This window comes from Diceros bicornis, chromosome 7, assembly GCF_020826845.1.
Source record: "Diceros bicornis minor isolate mBicDic1 chromosome 7, mDicBic1.mat.cur, whole genome shotgun sequence".
Taxonomy (NCBI): Eukaryota; Metazoa; Chordata; class Mammalia; order Perissodactyla; family Rhinocerotidae; genus Diceros; species Diceros bicornis.
Window position 1 is genome coordinate 11,302,057 of NC_080746.1, and position 19,136 is coordinate 11,321,192.

General features: G+C 40.1%; 1 protein-coding gene across 2 annotated transcripts in view; it reads left to right on the top strand.

Annotated features, from left to right (window-relative positions):
- SIAE (sialic acid acetylesterase) overlaps nt 1-19,136 on the top strand; it is a 39,208-nt gene that overhangs the window by 13,207 nt on the left and 6,865 nt on the right. For both annotated transcript variants that reach the window (XM_058544919.1, XM_058544920.1), the window contains 4 exons: nt 7,787-7,925; nt 11,249-11,420; nt 13,131-13,240; nt 13,820-13,953. In XM_058544919.1, coding sequence (XP_058400902.1) covers nt 7,787-7,925; nt 11,249-11,420; nt 13,131-13,240; nt 13,820-13,953 — 555 coding nt within the window. The remainder of the gene's footprint in view (nt 1-7,786; nt 7,926-11,248; nt 11,421-13,130; nt 13,241-13,819; nt 13,954-19,136) is intronic.

The following is a 19,136-nucleotide window of genomic DNA, read 5'->3' on the forward strand; positions in this document are numbered from 1 at the left end:
CCTAATAGGTGTGAAGTGGTATCTCATCGTGGTCTTGATTTGCATTTCCCTAATGACTAATGATGTTGAGTATATTACTTCATATGCTTATTGGCCATTTGTATATCTTCTTTGGAGAAATGTCTATTCAAGTCCTTTACCCATTTTTGAATTGAGTTGTTTGTTGTTGAATTGTAGGAATTCTTTATCTATTCTAGATATTAATTGCTTGTCAGATATATGATTTGCAAAGATTTTCTCCTATTCTGTAGGTTGTTTTTTTCACTTTCATTATAGTATTCTTTGGTACACAAAAGTTCTTAAGTTTGATGAAGTATAGTTTATCTGTTTTTTCTTTTGTTATCTATGCTTTTGGTGTCATACTCATGAAATCATTGCCAAAATCAGTGTCATGAAGATTTTCCCCAAGGTTGTCTTCTAAGAATTTTATAGTTTTAACTCTTAAGTTTAGCCTTTGATCCTTTTTGAGTCAATTTTTATATGCAGTGTGAGGTGAGGGTCTAAGCTTCATTCTATTCCAAGGGGATATCCAGTTTATCCAGCACCATTTGTGGAAAAGACTGTCTTTTCCCCATTGAATGATCTTGGTATTCTTGTCAAAAATCAATTGACCATATATATGAGGACTTATTTCTGGGCTTTCTATTCTATTCCATTGGTCTATATGTCTCTCCTGATGCCAGTACCATACTGTTTTAATTACTGTAGCTTTGTGGTAAATTTCAAAGTTGGGAAGTGTGAGTCCTCCAGCTTTATTCTTCTTTTTCAAGATTGTGTTGACTATTCAGGATCCCTTGCACTTCCATATGAATGTGAGGAAATGCTTTTCCATTTCTGCAAAAAAAAGCTGTTGGAGTTTTGATAGGTATTGCATTGGATCTGTAGATTGCTTTGGGTAGTATTGACATTTTCACAATGTTAAGTCTTCCTATTCGTGAACATGGAGTGTCTTTCCATTAATTTAGATCTTTAATTTTTTCCAGCAATGTTTTATAGTTTTCAATGTACAAGTCTTTTATCTCCTTGGCTAGATTTATTCCTAAGTATTTAATTCTTTTAGGTGCTATTGTAAATGGAATTTCTTTCTTAATTTCATCTTGGGATTGTTCATTGCTGATGTATAGAAACATGATTTTTCATATTGATCTTGTACCCTAACTTTCCTGAATGTGTTTATTAGCTCTAGTAGCATTCTTGTGGATTCTTTGGGATTTTCTATGTATAGGAGCATATCATCTGCAGTCAGAGATAGTTTTACCTCTTTCTTTCCGATTTGGATGCCTTTTCTTATTTTTTCTTGTCTAATAGTTCTGGCTAGAACTTTCAGTACAGTGTTGAATAGCAGTAGTGAAAGTAGACATCCTTGTCTTGTTCCTGGTTTAGGGGGAAAGCTTTCAGTCTTTCAGCACTGAGTATGATGTTACCTGTGCCTTTTTCATAAATGCCTTTTATCATGAATTTTCCCTCTATTCCTAGTTGTTTGAGAGTTTTTATCATGGAAACATGTTGAATTTTGTTAAATGTCTGAGGCTTAGTTTTTAAGACTATACTATACCAATGATTATATTTGACCTAACAAATTTATAGGGCCATTATGAAGATTAAATTATTTTTTTTGTCTCTGAAGGCTCTTATAAATTGAAAACTGCTGTCTAAATATAAGATGTCATAATTTTTTCAACTTTTTATCATAAAAAGTTTCAAACACACACAAAAGGTAAGAGACTTATAAACACCTATATACTCATCACCTAGATTGACAGTTGTTAACATTTTGCCATATTTGGCTTATCTTTTTTTGTGTGTGTGAACCATTTCAAGGTAAGCTGCAGACATCTTGATACTTCAATTAGGTGTCTTATATCAAATTGATATATATATTAATATATATATCAATTTGATATGTGTGTTATATATATTTCTTTTTTCTTTTCACGGAAAGAAGAAATAATAATAGGCCAGTGATGACTTATTTTTGTGCAACTTTTTCATAGCCTAGGATTTCTTTTGTTAGTGTCAATTTTTTTTCTATTTCAGTCATGACTTTTGAAGGTTAATTATTCTTAAATTTTGAGACCTAGCATTTTTTCTCCTTTATTGTAACTATTTAGAGGCTTCACTGGGCTCTATTTACCCTGCTAAAGTGTCAGGAGGAAGAACACTTTGTAGGCTCCCAAGTAGGGATGGAGCACATATAGTACATGGAGAATCAAGACAGAACAAGGGAATGCTGACTTGCTGACATGTTGGTCTGTGATGAAACTCCCCTTGCAGTGTTGCTGTCTCCATTGCTGTTAGAGAATAGGGCCCCTCTGACAGACTATGAGTGAGGTCTCTTCAGTAAAGCTGGATAAAAAGGACATTGAAACGGTTATCCAGGGAAGCCATCCTCTTGATAGTTTGATTGGTATTCTAGCAAGGCAGCAGTGGTAGAACAAAAGCCTTGGTGCTATATGTCTTTAGCATTCATTTCTTTTTGGGATCAACTCTACTTTCTAATTAAACACAAAAACAGTCTAGAATGAAGAGAGTGGATTTCTGGATAGAGCATGATAGGAGTTAGTGCTCTGGGCCTCAGAATTGTTGTCACTTCATTTGTCTAGTGGAAGCTATCTGACTTAAAAGTAAAGATAAGAGTGACCATTATTGTTTCATTTAAATTAAGATCAAGGCAAGACAGTGTAATAGCAAGTTTATAGGCATATTTGAACTATATAGGCTTAACATACTGCTGAAATATTATTAAATATTTTTTACTCAGTATCAGAGCTCCAGAGAAACTAATATGAGTTAAGCTCTTTGGCACATTTGAAATTGGGATTGATTTTCTTTGCTTATCTGTATTTTCTGATTTTTCCATAATGAGCATGAAATAACTGTAATTTTTAAAAGAAAATTATAAAAACAAGAAATTGATATTGACTTAACCTCTTAAATATCTATCAAAGCCTCAGTTTACAATAAAGAGGCACATTATATAAATAAGAATGTTAGGAATAAATTCTTGAATTTGAGTTATTGATTGGCACTAATATGTTCTGTATACTTTCATTTGCTTCCTTTAATAGGTTGAGAACTTGGAAAGGTTATTGTCTTCCCCAGCTCTTTCTCTAAAACTTGGTTTCTTCTCAAGTTATTTTTATTTTCCTGCCTTTGCGCTATCTACCTCTTCATCTTTGAGAAATATTTAAATTTGAGATTTAAAAGTTCTCTGCAATTAGACCATGGTCTCAATTTCTTTCTTTTTTTTTTTAAATTTATAAAAGTGAGCCCTTTCACATACTTTATGATTTCTTATTTTACTTCTATAGCTTCTGCCACTTATAGTTTCTTCTTTTTTTTTTGGTTTTTTCTTTTTTTAACCAATTAGTAAATAATGCTACTAAAAAGATCCTCTGGACATATCCACTTCATTTCATCATTAGTTTTCTAATTCAAAGTCTGAATTCTTGTGTTTATGTCTTCCTAACCATTATTTTATTTCCTCTTGCTTCCTGCCCTACTTAAATATACAGAAGGCTTTTTTTTTTTTTGAGGAAGATTAGCCCTGAGCTAACATCTGTTGCCAATCCTCCTCTTTTTTTCTTTTTTTTTTTGCTGAGGAAGATTGGCCCTGGGCTAACATCCATGCCTGTCTTCCTCTACTTTATATGGGACGCTGCCACAGCATGGCTTGATAAGCAATGTGTAGTTCTGTGCCCAGGATCCAAACCTGCAAACCCTGGGCTGCTGATGGGGAGCATGCACACTTAACTGCTATGCCACTGTGCCAGCCCTTTTTTTTTTTCTTTGCTTGAGGAAGATTCACCCTGAGCTAACACCTGTGCCAGTCTTCCTCTGTTTTGCATGTGGGTCACCGCCAGAGCATGGTTGACAAGTGGTATAGGTCTGCACCCAGAACTGAACCTGGGCCAACGAAGCGGAGAGTGCCAAACTTAACCGCTAGGCCATGGGGCTGGACCCTACAGAAGCCTTTTGAATTTAAATGTTTATTAAACTGAAGTTTTCTGGGCTTTTTTTTTTTAGCATAAGCGAATGAAAGCAAAATTGAAGTTTTATTTCTTGATAGAAGCATGGTTTTGTATAGAAGTGGAATTGCTGTTAAGTCATTAAGGAAAACAGTACTTTCCTTAATGCTTTAATTGCAGTTCCATGTTTGCACAGAAAGGCATGGACCAGATCTATTTGTATCCATACAGTCAGGTTCTCAATAGCAGTCTATGCCAGGGGATTCCATCCCATTTTCTGTCAAGCTAAATCAGATTTTGATTGTTAAGAGTAAACACATTCTTTCTGCCTAGAATTTGCTCTTAAGTGTCTTCTACTCTTAAGCATTTTACTTCTTAAGCTAAGGCGACAAACTCTGAGATATAGGGAAACAGAAAAAAGAGTCCATCTGAAACATCCAAGTGTTAATTTTTTATTTTTTTGTTTTAAATCATGCACTTGGTTTGCAAGACAGCATTTTAGATGCTGACAGTACCAAAAGCCAAGGTTTCTAGTCTGTTAACACGCTGTAGAACTTTATATTTTGTGATCAAAAGGATGCTCTACATGACTCCCAATACACACACGCGTGCGCGCACACACACAGTGTTGTCTCTTTTTTTCTCCCTACCCCCATGTGACTTTTCTGAGGAGGTAAGATTTCCACTATAACCTAACACTCTTCACATTTAAATGAAGGAAATGGCAGATTGTGTGCCCATCTTGTTGTCAGGGTAAAGTGGAATTTTAAAATCGAGTGTTATTTATAACACAGAGTGAGATGTTTATAAATGGAGAAAAGTCTAAATGTTCATCTGTCGCTTCCTAAGTCAAGGTAGGTCTTTTTTTTTTTTTCCTGAGGAAGACTCCCCGAGCTAAAATCCGCTGCCAATCTTCCTCTTTTTGTCTGTGAGCCGCCACCACAGCTTGGCCACTGAGAGATGAGTGGTGTAGGTCCATGCCTGGGAACCGGACCCAGGCCGCTGAAGCGGAGTGTGCCAAACTTAACCAGTAGGCCCCCTGGGCTGGCCCCTCGGATGGGTCTTAAGACTTGGATATTTCTAGTTAGACTCAGAAGAAGATGGCCAACGTTAGACAGCACACCCATTTTTCACTATTTCAGCAATCCCCGCATTCCTACTTTACATGTAGAGAAATTAAAATCCAGAAGAGAAGGGCTGGTATCACATTACAATAAAAGAATTACAGGAGTTATGATGGCTGGCTTGTTTATAGTTATTACCCTCAACTTTAGAACTGCTACATTATGCTGTAGTAGAAGGTAAAATGACTTCCAGGATCCAAATTCTTTTAAGTAAAGTTTCCCTGGGTCCTTTAGTGTGTGCGCGTGCTGTGCATGTGCGCACACACACACGCACATACTGTCACACACACACGCCTTGCTCCCCCATGCAGACCCCATGCCAAGATTCTCTGAGGAAATGGATTCTTGACGTCTCTTCATTAATTCAAGAATGTGGTATAAAGGTTACAAAATGAACACCGGTGAGCAGCTGCTTTGATGGTGAACGGCCAGTCCCTGGAGATGCAGTGGCGCTCTCTCTCAGCCGCCACAGCATTAATGACTTCAAATACTTTGGTATTCATTTACATCCTCATTTAAATACTTGGTAGAAAAATAATTACACTGAGGTGTTTGATGAGATGAAATTTGATCTCAGCAGATGGAGTAAGGCTTCCCCTTTCATCAGCAGGGAAACCAAGTGTCATTTAAATGAAAATCTTCCTGAAATCTCTTTATTCCTGAGTTTGCTGCCAATATCCCTGAGGAAATGCTTCCATCAAAAAGGCTTGGTGAGATTGGGAAAGGATACCAATTTCAGAATTAATTGTCATCAGGTATAGCCAGAATTCCTTCCCCACCCCCATTTTTGTTAACACTTTCTATAGCTTTCAAGTTTTGGCTTGAAATAATACACAAATGTGAGCTTGAACATGGAAGTTTTCCAGCCAACGTTTTGGATCCAGTTCTGTGTGCTGGTAACAATACAGGAGAACGCCAGCCACTCCAACTCTGTTGGCCTTGAATAGTCTACAGTGTTAGCAGCGGGTCTGAAAGACAAGTAGCATGTTCACTCATACTGCCTCCCAAGCTGGCATCTCGTTGCGACGAGGCACTTGAGTTCCCAGTCAGCGCGGAAGCTGGTGTGGGTGGAAAGAATGAAGGCAGTTTTATCCACTGTTTCCATGGAAGCAACATGCGATCTTAGCGCTTAGTGCAGAACTGAATTTCAAGGGAGGCGACTTTTTACAGGTACTTGCTGCTGAAAAATAATTTCCCTGCCAGAATATACTGTGAGTGCATTAGCCTGTTCTTACTCTTGAATGTTTATTTTACATTAAACTTGCCGGGCAAGATCCTGAATAAACAGGTCTGGATTTCCTATGGAATTTTCCCGAGGCCATTTGTAATCTCTGTCCTGATAGTGGGAAGACCAGTAACCCTGACAGGCTAGAGCTGCTGCTACCCAGGGAGCGTTTCAGGCTGTGGCTCCCATTGTGACCAAAAGAGCCATTTCATTTGCATCTGGCCGTCTTACTGGCCACAGCAGTCTCAGTGGCAAGTCAAAAGGTGATTCAAGGGGCTGCGTATTTCAATGAAATGCTCTGTGGGGCCACTCTGGCTGCTCCATCATTTCACTTACACTGTGGGCTGGAGGGCCAGCTGTATTCTCTGTGGTGGGTGGAAGGGAAAGCAAACCAGCTGCACACTGTGGCTAGCGGCCAGTGGAAAGTATCCCAGCCTCCTGTGCATCTCGCTGTGGCGGTCCTGTCTCAGCTGGAGCTCTTTTCCCTGAGACCAATGATAACTGGGCTTCCTGATGCTCCCATTAGCCCTTTGTTTTGGGAAAACCAGACTAGTCCAGAGGGATAGAGAGAAGACAGGAAAAAAAAAAAGCACATATAAGAAAGCAAAACAACATATTTATGATACATTCTTTTTAAAATAAAGGAAAAACATAACTAAAAAATTCAGAATTAAAGGAAATAGCACTTATGTGTAGCTCAGAGAGGAATGATGTTTAATAGGACTAACAAAGAAACTACTCAGCGTAGCACACGTGTTCTTGTCCAGGAAAACCCTCAGCCGTTCCTGTCATGCTCTTGGCAGCTCATAAGGTTTCATGAAGTGATTTGGGAAAAAGGGATGTGTCTTTGGATGGCCCCTTTTCTTTGTCTAGGTTCCTGGGACTGTCCTCAGCAGTCACCCTGAACACCACCTTTCAAATTGCCATGCCTCTATGCTTTCCTTTGGTGATTTGCCAGGACTGAGATGAGAATATAAGCATTTTTGAGACTGATTTCAGTGTGTTTCAGTAGTTCAACAATCATTTCTCAGGTGGGTTTCCTTTGAATACACTTCTCTTATGTGGTATAGGTTACACAAACCTACCTCCCCATGGCCTTTTGGCTCCATTTTTGAAAGAAGTTAATGCCATGGCTTTATGTTATCAGATACTATTTCTGAATGCTTGATCTTGTTTAGCCAAAACTACTCCATAGCTCCTCTCTTCTAATATAGACAGGCTCTTTGAGATCTCAGATTTCATTGTATTCCTACCTTCTTTGGCGACATGATTCATCACCGTCTCTGTTGCTCAAGGTGGGTCAAGGTGACTCAGACCAACCCATCATCGGTTTTGGTCATTCATTTGGTCTTGATATATTGAAGGCTCAGAAAGAGCTCAGAGGGTTGGTAGTGTTTACTGAGAGGCAGTAGGATAGTTGACACCCACTAGGTTGGTGTAAGAAATGACATTTCCTATTTCTTTTCTAGATATTTAATGCTACAAGCGAGCTGTCTAACACTGCTGCCTATCAGTCTGTCCGCATCCTTTCTGTGTCTCTCGTTCAGGCACAGCAGGAGCTGGAGGACCTTGCTGAGGTTGACTTGCAATGGTCTAAGCCTACCGCAAGTAAGTGATTGCTGGAACGTGTGCCGTCTCTTATATAATGGGTTAGTGCCCTATGGAATCTGTAATCCTGAATTTGGTTCTGATCTGTTTATTATTATTCAGCCATCCTTTCATTCATTTCTTATTGACTCTCCACCCCATTCCTGTTGGTGGCCATTTCATATGTTGCTTCCCAAGCAAGACTCTACCGGTGAATCTTCCCCCTTGCTGTGAGCAGATGACTCTTTCTTCACCTTCTCTGAACACACTGAGGCCATTCAGCGTGAGCTCTGCCAGCATCACTCTTCGGCTCTTCAGTGCTCTGTTCTTCTCTTCTCTTTCTTCTTTTGTTTCTGTGTCTGAACACAACTGACTGGTGTTTCAGGGTCCCCTCTGATTTGGTCTTGTACCTCCTCCACGGCCTTCTTCTATCCCGCAGGCTCTGTTCTTTTATCCCATTGTCCATCCAGCAAGAAACCTTTATTTCATGCCCACTCTGTGCCAGGCTCTGTGCTAGGCCCCAAGGATATAGCAGTGAGCAAGACAGACTCAGTCCCCACTCTCAGAGCTTATCTTTTCTTTTATTCTAACAAAACAAAGCAAAACTAAACATAACAAACACCCTCCTCATCTCTCCCCTTTGCTTGGTTAAACTTTTCTAGAACATCTTTGGTTTTCATCCTTTTCATTGTCTTTCCACGTGTTCACTCTGACCCTTTGTAATCTGGCTTCTGCTTCCACCTCAACAACTTGTTCCCTTGGAGGGTACTACTGTTTTTCTAGTTATAGACTCTGGGCACTTCTGTAGCATTCAACACTGCTGACTGCCGCTTTGAGGAACTGCACGTTCCTCTTAGCTTGCGTGGTGCTTCCTTTCCCTGGTTCTCCTCCTCTGTCTTCTCCTTCCCTGTTTCTTTGCTTTCAATCCCTTCCTCCAAACGTGGTCCCTTGTGCTCTTTCTAGTCCTTTTTCTCTTTTGTCTATATGTGCTTTACCTTGGTAACCTCAATTGCTCCTGTATTTTCAAGTATTAATTCATTCAGCAAATATTTGAGTGCCTACTATGTGCTACGCACCATTCTAAGTGCTGGGAGTATAGCAGTGAACACAACAGGCAAGCACACCTAATCTTATGGAGCTTACATCCTAGTGCGGGGGGTACAGAAATAAATAATAAAATTAGTAAATTATATACAATGTATCTGATACTATTCAGTATCATACTATCTGAACTCTCCCTGTAATAACTCAGGAATTGAATAGATTTGGGTAAACTTTTGGGTGACTCTTTTGGTCTATGAGCTCTTACTATGTGGTATCCAAAACTCAAGAATCAGTTAGATTTCGATAATGTATTATACCTTGCTGTCAGCTCCCTTTTACTCTCCGAACTCAGAGATTGAATAAAGTTTTGAATATTAAGGGATAGGCTAGATGGTGATGCATGCTGATGAGACAAGAATAAATCAATAAAATACATCAGGGAAGGGGGGCAATACAGACTACTGGGGCTGGGGTGGGGTAGTGGTTTCCAATGGAGAGTAGCTGTGGTAGTCCCAACTGAGAAAGGCGACATTCAGTGATAACCTGAAAGAGATGAGGCAATGCTGATATCTGGGCAAGAGCATCTCACATTTCAGATCTTGATTTTAAGGACCCATGTAATTGGATTGGCTCCATCTGGATAATCCAGGACAATTTCCCTGTCTCAAGGTCCTTAACCCCAATCACATCTACAAAGTCCTTTTAGCCACATAAGGTCATAGTCACAGGTGCCAGGCATTAGAGTGTGGACATCTTTGGGAGGCTCTTCTGCCTACCACACATTCTCACTCTCAGGCATTTTCAAGTGGCTTTCCATTTTCTTTACTCCAAGATGTGACTCTAACCTCCCGTCCAGTCTTATCTTCCACTATTCTCCTTTTATAATCTATGCTCCAGTCAAATACTTTCAAAATTTTTCCTATTCTCTGCACCTTTTTACATATTGTCTCATCTGCCTAGAATGCCAGCTCTGCTTATTAAACTCCTGTCTATCCGTCAACGCTTCCCCACCTCTCTCGCCTTCCCTCTTATTTACCTTTCCCCCTACCTACCTGTCACTGAATCCACTTTGATACCGGCTATCCACAGCCACCCAACACCAGTCAGTAGACATTTACTGACTCTCTGTTAGGTACTAGACACTGGGGACACCGAAGTAAATAAGGTGGAGTCCCTGCCTTCAAGTAGTTAATAGTTTAGTGGGGAAAGGGAAACACTATGCGCAGAGTGTTATGGAAGCACAGGGGAGGAGGTCAGGCTTCATTAGGCTTTTTATGATCTGCCTTTCATTTGATATTCTTTCTTTTGCTGTTAAAACCCCTTAACACTTGTTTGTGCCTCTTTAGGCACTTAACCATATTTTTTTCATATATTTTGTTCAGCTGAATATTTGTCTTATTCTGTAGAATATAAGAGCTATGAAGAGAGGTTCCATGTCTCTCCATATCTCTTTAATTACTGTATTTCAACCATCTAGAAGTGCCTGGCACCTAGTAAGTGCTCAATCAATTGTAATTGATTTGAAATTGGTTTGAATTCCCACTGTTACACTATCAGCTTTTTGAGTGCCAGGACCATATTGAGTTTGAATCTTTCATGGTGCCAAGCCAGTGACTTATACATAGTAGTTCTTTAATAAATACTGGGTTGAATTGATCCCGTCAGTTGTATGCTTGTGCATGTTCCCTTCTTTATCAGCTTTCTTCTGACAAATTGCGCATTCTGGTCTGTGTTAGTTATCGGGCTGTGTGGACTCATGAGGTAGACTGTGCTGAAAACTTAAACACTAGTTTTGGTTTCTGTTGCTTTCCTTTTTGGCCAAACTTCCCGTGACTTACTTGTCCATGTTTTCATTACCATTGCTATAAAATTGGTTATAAAACTACCCAGAAACAAATACACATTTCTTCTTGACATGCTCCCTGCTTGCTTATTCCCTTCCATAGAGCTAAGTGGGGATGAATGGCGAGGTGAGAGGAGAGGTGTAGATGATGGTAGTATAGAGGCCCAATGGCCTTTCTGCACCTCACCTTTGAGGAGGAGTATTAATATTCCTAGATTCTCAGGAAGCTGTAAGAGATGGGGAAGCTTGGGGTCAGAGGGGAAGCCTTCTTGCTTGGCCAGAGAGCTTTGGCTTCTCAATCTTTTGCCTCTCAATCTTGTCCTACTCTTTGAAAGTCTTAGAAAATAATGCAAGGAATGACTCATACCCATTCTTCTCACCTAGACTCATCTAGTAGCTACAGTTTGTATCCATCTAATTTTTCCCTGACTCTTTCTTTAACTATTTCTCTGAACAGAAAACTTAGGCCACGGAAATTTCCAGTACATGTCAGCAGTGTGCTGGCTCTTTGGGCGTTACCTGTATGACACTCTGCAGTATCCCATTGGGCTGATCGCCTCCTCGTGGGGTGGGACACCCATTGAAGCCTGGTCATCTGGAAGGTCACTGAAAGCCTGTGGGGTCCCTAGGTAAGGGTAAGAAAGCATTCTCAGTCTGGGAGAAAGCCTCCCGGGAAGTTATGAAAGAGAGAAGGATCATGGTCTCCTCTGGGGACTCAAGTATGTGTTGAATGTCCAAATATGTATTGAATGTATGTAACTTATTCCATGCACAGAAATCACCATTGCAATCATCTGAGAATATGTCAAGAAGCAATTATGATTCTTTTCCCCAATAGTAGTAATAGCTAATACTTAACTGAAAGCTTTCTATATGCCAGATATTGCTGTAAGAACTTTATATTTATTAATTCACTTAATCCTCACAATAACCTCTTTAAGTGTAGAAACTATGAACATACTATGGATAAAGACACTGATTCTGAGAGAGGTTTAGTAACTTGCTCATGGACACGACTAGTAAATGGCAAAGTCTGGCTTCAATGTCTGTGCTCTAAAGTACTGTGTTATATAAGAATAAACAGTCTAATAGAAAAAATATACATGTAATTAAAGAAATATATTAGTATACTGATTATGAAAGCACACTTAGGAAAAGCTGGACCAGGAAGAATATTTGGGATGGGGAGAAAGGGCTAGTTACTAAAATGCTGATACTAATATTAACATAGAGAGTAATGATATGTGAACTGCTTTCACAGACGTTGTCTCATCAATTCTAGGAAGGCCTCTGGGAAGAGGATGGACTTGGGCTCTTGAATAGTATGGTAAAGGCTTGTCTGGAGGGGAGTGAAGACATTCGACTTGAGAACAGAGAGAATGGCCTGTGGCAGAGTAGGAGGGATCTAAAGCCGGGCCTCCCATATCTCTGGGGACATGAAAGGGACAATACCAAGGGTGGGGGGAAGTGGGAATTCTCATACATGGCTGCTACGAGTATAAATACATATGTAAGTATTCTACAAAGAAATTTAGAAACACGTTCAAAGCCTTACAAAAATGTGTTTTTGGACCCAGCAATTTCATTTCTGGGAATTTATCTTAAGGAAATAATTAAGCCTGTATGAAATGATTTAGCTGAAAGGAAGATAATCATGGCATTGCTTATAAAAGCAAAAAGCTTAAAACAATCTAAGTGTCCATCTATTGAGCACTAGTTAAATACATTTATTGCCTGTATTAGAGACTCATAATAAAACACTCTTCCTCTCTGGTTTTGATGACCTTATCTGTGAACTGGGATGGCCCACTTTTTTTTTTTTTTTAAAGATTTTATTTATTTATTTTATTTTCCCCCCAAAGCTCCAGTAGATAGTTGTATGTCATAGCTGCACATCCTTCTAGGTGCTGTATGCGGGACGTGGCCTCAGCATGGCCGGAGAAGTGGTGTGTCGGTGCGCACCGGGGATCTGAACCTGGGCCGCCAGCAGCAGAGCGCACGCACCTAACCGGTGTGTCGGTGCGCACTGGGGATCTGAACCTGGGCCGCCAGCAGCGGAGCGCACGCACCTAACCGCTAAGCTACCGGGCTGGCCCTGGTATGGCCCACTTTGAACTCCTAGAAAGCTGACTGATACACTTATCCTGGAAAGAACCTGGAAGTGAAATTTGGAGACTGTTCACATGTTTTCATGTGAAGCCGAGAGGTTCAATTTAATTCTCTGTTGCTTTCATCAGAAATTTGACCCAAATGCAAGCTGGATACACTCCCAGCTTAGGGATCATCATGTGATCAATCACTAGTTCTCTCCTGACGCTCGTGCATTTTATGGATTTCAGGTTCATTCCATCTGATTTTGTAACTGGTCCCAGTGAGTACTCTGTTCTCTGGAATGCCATGATCCATCCGCTACATAATATGACTCTGAAAGGGGTGATATGGTATCAAGGTGAGTGTTCAATTGGCTATTTCTCCATTGTATGAGTTAGCTTTTCCTGTATAACAAACCACCCCAGAACTTAGTGACTTACAACAATAATAAGTTTATTTAGCTCTCTGTTCTGTGGGTTAGCAGGGTAGTTTTTCTCTCTGGGCTGCTTTGGCTAATTTCTGCTGGGATCTGTTGTGTGTCTTTGGCCACCTGGCAGGTTGTCTGGTGGCTGGATGACCTAGGATAGCCTTTCCCTCATGTCTGTTGACTGGGGGCTGTCTATCTGCTGGGGCACCATGGTTCTCATGTGGCCTCTCATCCTTTAGCAAGCTAGCTCAGACTTATCTATCATTTACATAGCAGTTTCAGGGTTCCAGGTGTGTCAAGGGAGAGTAAACCCCCAAAGCTGAAGTGCTGTTCAAGCCTCTGCTTGCATCATGTTTGCTGATGCCCCATTGGCCAGAGGAAATCACAAGTCCAGTCCAGAGAGCCTGCAGGAAGGCCCACTTCCTAAGGGCATGGATAGAGTTTGGGGAGTAATGTGTGGCTGTTTTTGCTTCTACCCCAAACTCCTCTCACAATTTGGACTGTTTTTAGGGGAGGCCAATATAAATCTTAACAGGGACCTGTACAATTGCACATTCCCTGCGCTCATTGAAGACTGGCGCGAAACCTTCCACCGCGGCTCCCAGGGACAGACAGAGCGTTTCTTCCCGTTTGGATTTGTCCAGGTATGTGTTGAGAGGAAGAGGGGTATGGGCACTGGTGTGGGGATGTGCTGTCTAGATCTCTTTCCTGGAATCCATATTCCTTTTTATGCTCTTATAGCCTGGTGGTCAAGAGCTGAATGTAAGACAATTCATCTCAGTTCACTGGTGGGACCATTAAAACTTCAGAAAAAGTTAATAGGTAACTAATATTTCTTCTGTTGAAAAAGCACTGCATGTTCATTAAAGAAATATTAAAAAGATAAGCAAAAAAGAAGCTAAAAACATTTATAATTCCACAATCTAGAAATAAGCAGACCTCTTCTGCTCATGTATTTTTGAAATAGAATCCATGCCACGATACTGTATCTTATCTTGCTTTTTCTCATAATGTCATATTTTGAACATGTTTCATGACAATAAATATTAATCTTCAGCACAATTTATAATGATTGCGGAGTATTCAGAAATGTGGCAGTACTGTACTTTATTTAACTAGTCCTCAATAGATGGCCACTTAGGTTGCTTTAAACATTTTGCTTTTTTAAGCAGTGGCATGTTTCTTTTTTTTGTAGCTAAATCATTACATACATGCTTAGTTATTTCTATAAGATAAATTCCCAGAAATGAAATTCCTGGGTTAAATTGAAACTTTTAAAACTTAAACTTTTTAAGGCATTGAACATGTCCCAAAATTTCTCTGTAGAAATTTATAGATTTGTATAAAATGATACTCTTAGCACCTGTGTGTGAGAATGTCCCCACACCCTCCCAACTTGCTGTTACCCTGCGGTTCCTTAGAATGAACCTTGCTCTTGCACTCGCAGCCTTTCCCACGTGCTCTTCGCCTGGAACGATCTTTCTGATCTTTCTTTCTCGTACTTTCCCAGCTAACTTTTAATCCTCCTTCAGGTCTCAGCTCGGATATCAGTTAGGAAGCCTTTTGTGACTATCCAAAGTCTGGGTTAGATACCCCCTCTCCCCGGTTGGGTGATTCTTAGCACCCTTTACTTCTGCTTTTTACTTGCATGGAGGTTGCACACATGACTGTATTTTCCTGGATCACATTTATATCCCTAGTACCTAATTGGTTGGCACTTATTAAACATGGCCTAACACATGAATGAAAAAACAGATCAAGAGAAACCATACTTTTAATTAGCGGTAAATAGTCATATTCTGCTCTATCCTTGCCTAAAAAGAATAAACATTTTTAACCAAATTCGTAATTGCCTTGCCTCACCTGTTCATATGACTCCTCCAAGACCTAGACTTTTTAGCAGGGTGGTAGTTCTGACTTTTCTGGAACAGAGGAAATTAAACAAGTAAGGTGTTATAAAAACAAGGCCCAACTCAACATAATAACTGAATGGGCTTTAATATCTGAATTGGACATACGTACTTCCAGACAGCTGCCTCTGTATGTCCCACAGATACCTTCTTCTCACCATCCTCCCATCTCCTTTCCTTGTCCTAGTTCACTATACGTTTTTTTGGATAGACTTTTATAGACCTCTTTCCATTTATAATTACTTTACAATCGTTTTCTTCCTTCTTTCTTACATTTGTTTTGACTTTGAAAAAAGATTTTTTTGCTTATTATTTTCAAAATAGCAACTCTTGGCATCAGTCTGTACTACTGTTGGTGGAAACTACATTTGGACTTTTGAGGTAATTTTTTGGCTCTTAGCCTGTGTACATGGTGATTTGAATGTGACTTCAGCCAATTCAAACCAAAAGTGTGTGTTGAATGCTTATTGTATGCCATAAACTGTGTGAAGTGCTGGCAATACAGCACGAGTCAGAGACCTGGTCCTTGCGCTTGTGCCTTACAGTTTAGTAGAAATTCCTTAGCCTCTGGGCTCTCACTTTACCATCATCAACAAAAGTATGCTGGTTACTTGTGGAGAACTGAGAGTATAAATGTACACCTTCAAAGGGAAATATCAGCTATGACAATATAATGGTTCAGAGCATGGATCCAGAGCTAGTCTGCCTGGATTCAAATCCCAGCTCTGACACTTCTTTAGCTATGTGATTTTGAACAAGATATCAAACCTCTTTGTTATTTTCAGTATTAAATGAGTTAATCCATGTAAAGTCTGGCACATGCCAGATAATAGTGTTTATTATTATTGAGAGAAGTCAGAAAATCTGGAGGGACAGTTGGTCTGTGAGGAAAGATGAATTGGCTTTATAGAAGTGCTGAGTTTGTAACGATGGTTGCAATAACCAGAGCACAGTTAGAGATGGGGGGGGGTGGCGCGGTTAGTCATTTTAAGGCATTGAACATCACTGAGCTCAGTTGAGAGACAAGAGCTAGAGACATGCATCTGAGAGTTATTAGTAGAGAGGTTACCTGCAGCAGGAGAGGGAAAGAAGAGCAGATGGCTAGGGACTGGAGTCCTAGGAGTATGTTTTTTAAAAAGGGGTTTGGAGGACCAGTGGAACAGACTGCAAACTACAGTGTATTTGTAAAATCCTCTGAATGTGGCCGCTTTTATATTCTTTGCCTATTACGTGCCTTCATTAGCAATAGTATTTCTACCAAACACTGTGGGAGACTGAACAGCACCCTACTAATATCTCAGATTAGGAAAATCACAGGAATTTCTTTTGATTGTGGAGTATGCTGGTGCCCCCATGTGGCCAGTATGTAGTCGTGCAATCAATGCAATAGAGAGAATTGCTGCAGGCATTTTCAGCAAACTGCCATTTTGAGAAAACTTCCTTGGCTTAAGTGGCTATTATTAGCATTGCTTCCTGTTGTGCTTGAAGCTGGAATTTACCCTAGACTCTTTCTGGTAACTTTGTTGCTACGATCCTTATCATGGCACTGGCTGGTGAGCATGGTTCCACCTCCATTCTTCTGGTAGTGTGGGAAGAAGATCACTGGATCTTTCTAGTCCTGTTTTCTAGTTTTCATGAGATTCCATTGTGAAGTTTCAGCACCTTTTATCATTTCATATGTTAAAATAAATTTGCATAAGAGATTTTAATAAGAGAATTGGAAATGTCCCCTTAGTTCCATATCACATCCTTCGTTCCACATTCTTTCTGCTACTATTGCGACCTTTCCAGTGTTTTCCTGATGATTTTCTACTCTTTCTGGAACAACTCAAGAAGCAGAAAACTTCTTCTATCCAAAGCTTCATTTGGCCACATTTGCAGGGAGGATCTCAGGTATTTCCTGGGCTATGAGAGTAATAAGACTAGAAGGAACAGACTACTCAGAGTGCAGCTCCTCTCATGGGGACAGAAATTTTGAAATGGAGTTCAAAGACAATGTGGTTGCTTGCCCAGGCTGTTTCCCAGTTTGCGATTTGACTTACTTTAAGATCATGGTTTGTAAAAGCGAGATAGTATGTTGATGCCTCTCGTTGGCTGGCACTAGGGCTAAGAATAGGTGCTATCTAAGTCAGAAAACAGGATGATATAAACGTCAGAGAAGTAAGTAAGGAAGAAATAGTGGGACCACATGCACTGTAGTAATATTAAATGTTTTTAGTATTACTATGTTGTATCAGAAGGCTCCAGTGTTTCCTGCGTATGACTGAGATCAACAAGGTGGTACATGGTCTGCCCTGCCTCCATTACCCCTGTGACCTCATCTCCTAATTTTCTTTGCCTTGCTTACTCCACTTCAGCTGCACTGACTGCCTTGCTTTCTTTAAGCACACTAGGCATACTCCCTCCCTAGGGCCTGCCATTTTCTTTTCCTTCTTCCTGGAAAGTTCTTTCCCTAGTATATTAGTTTTCTATTGCTACATAACAAGTTACTGCATATTTATTGGCTTGAAACAATACCACACACATTTTTTATCTCACAGTTTCCATGGGTGAGGAGTTGGGGCATGCATGGCTTAGTTGCGTCCTCTGCTCAGGGCTGCAGTGAAGGTGGCTTGGGGTTTTCTCCAAGGTCATGTGGCTGTTGGCAGAATTTATTTCCTTGAAGCTGTAGAACTCGTGGCAACTGACTTCTTGAAGGCCAGCAGATGAGAGGTCTCTGTCTTCTAGACCCTCTTTAAAAGGGCTTACCTGACTGGGTCGGGCTCACCATCATACTCTTCCTTTTGGTTACCTGGAAGTCAACTGATAAAGGACCTTACTAACATCTGCAAAATCCCAAGCAGATAATTCAGATGTTATAGAAACTGAATATTGGATATTACCCTTTCTCTTGTGTTCCATATCCAGTGGGTTGCCTGGTTGTGTCGGTTTGTTTTTAGATTATCTTATTTCTAACTGTCTCATTCCCACTACAAAACTTCCAGGTTAGACCTTTCTTTTTTGTGTCTAGAATATTATAGTAGCTTCGTAATTAATCAGTCTCTCTGCTTTCAGTCTTGTTTCTTCACAGAACCATTTACATGATCACTAGATTGATCTTTTGAAATAGTCCTTTTATCATGTCAATAATTTCAGTGGCTCTCTAATTTTTAAATTGAGGTGAAATTCATGTAATATAAAATTAGCCATTTTAAGGTATCAATTCAGTGGCATTTAGTACATTCACAATGGTTCCCTATTGTTTATAGAATAAAGTATAAACTATCCAAACACTTGCCTCACTATCTTTCCACTGCATAAATCCTCCAGCTATATTGCTCTGTCAAAGCTCCCTTTCTCCTTCCTACCTTTGCATCTTATAAGGTTCTAACATGTGAAATATGAGCATCCTATTTGTAGTGACTTCTCATATTTTCTGTGCCCATCCAAATTTTTTTACATATTCTGAGGCCATGTTTTCTTATAATAATAAACTTTGTCTCTTCTAAATGTAGAGCACTTGCTGTCTGTGCCACCAGTAGAGCATGTAATCCATACTATTTTATACTGTGTTTATTAACATTTCATATGTGCAGGTCTGTCCCCTCAACAAACTGAAGTACTTGTACCAGTTAGCTACTGCTGTATAACAAACCACCTCAAAACTCCATGACTTAAAATAATATTTATTGTTATAGCTCACATGCCTGGGTAGCTGGGGTTGAATGACCTTGACTGAGCTCCACTGGCCTCTTCCAAATCTCTGTGGGTCAGCTGGGGGGCTCTGCTCCAGTCTAGGCTTGGCTGGAGTAGATTAGATGAGGCAGCTCTGTTCCACAGCTTTCCTTCTTCTCCAGAGAGTAGTGGGCTAGCCTAGGCATGTCATTCGCATGGTGATAGCAGAAATGCAAAAAAGCAAGTGGAACCACACGAGGTGT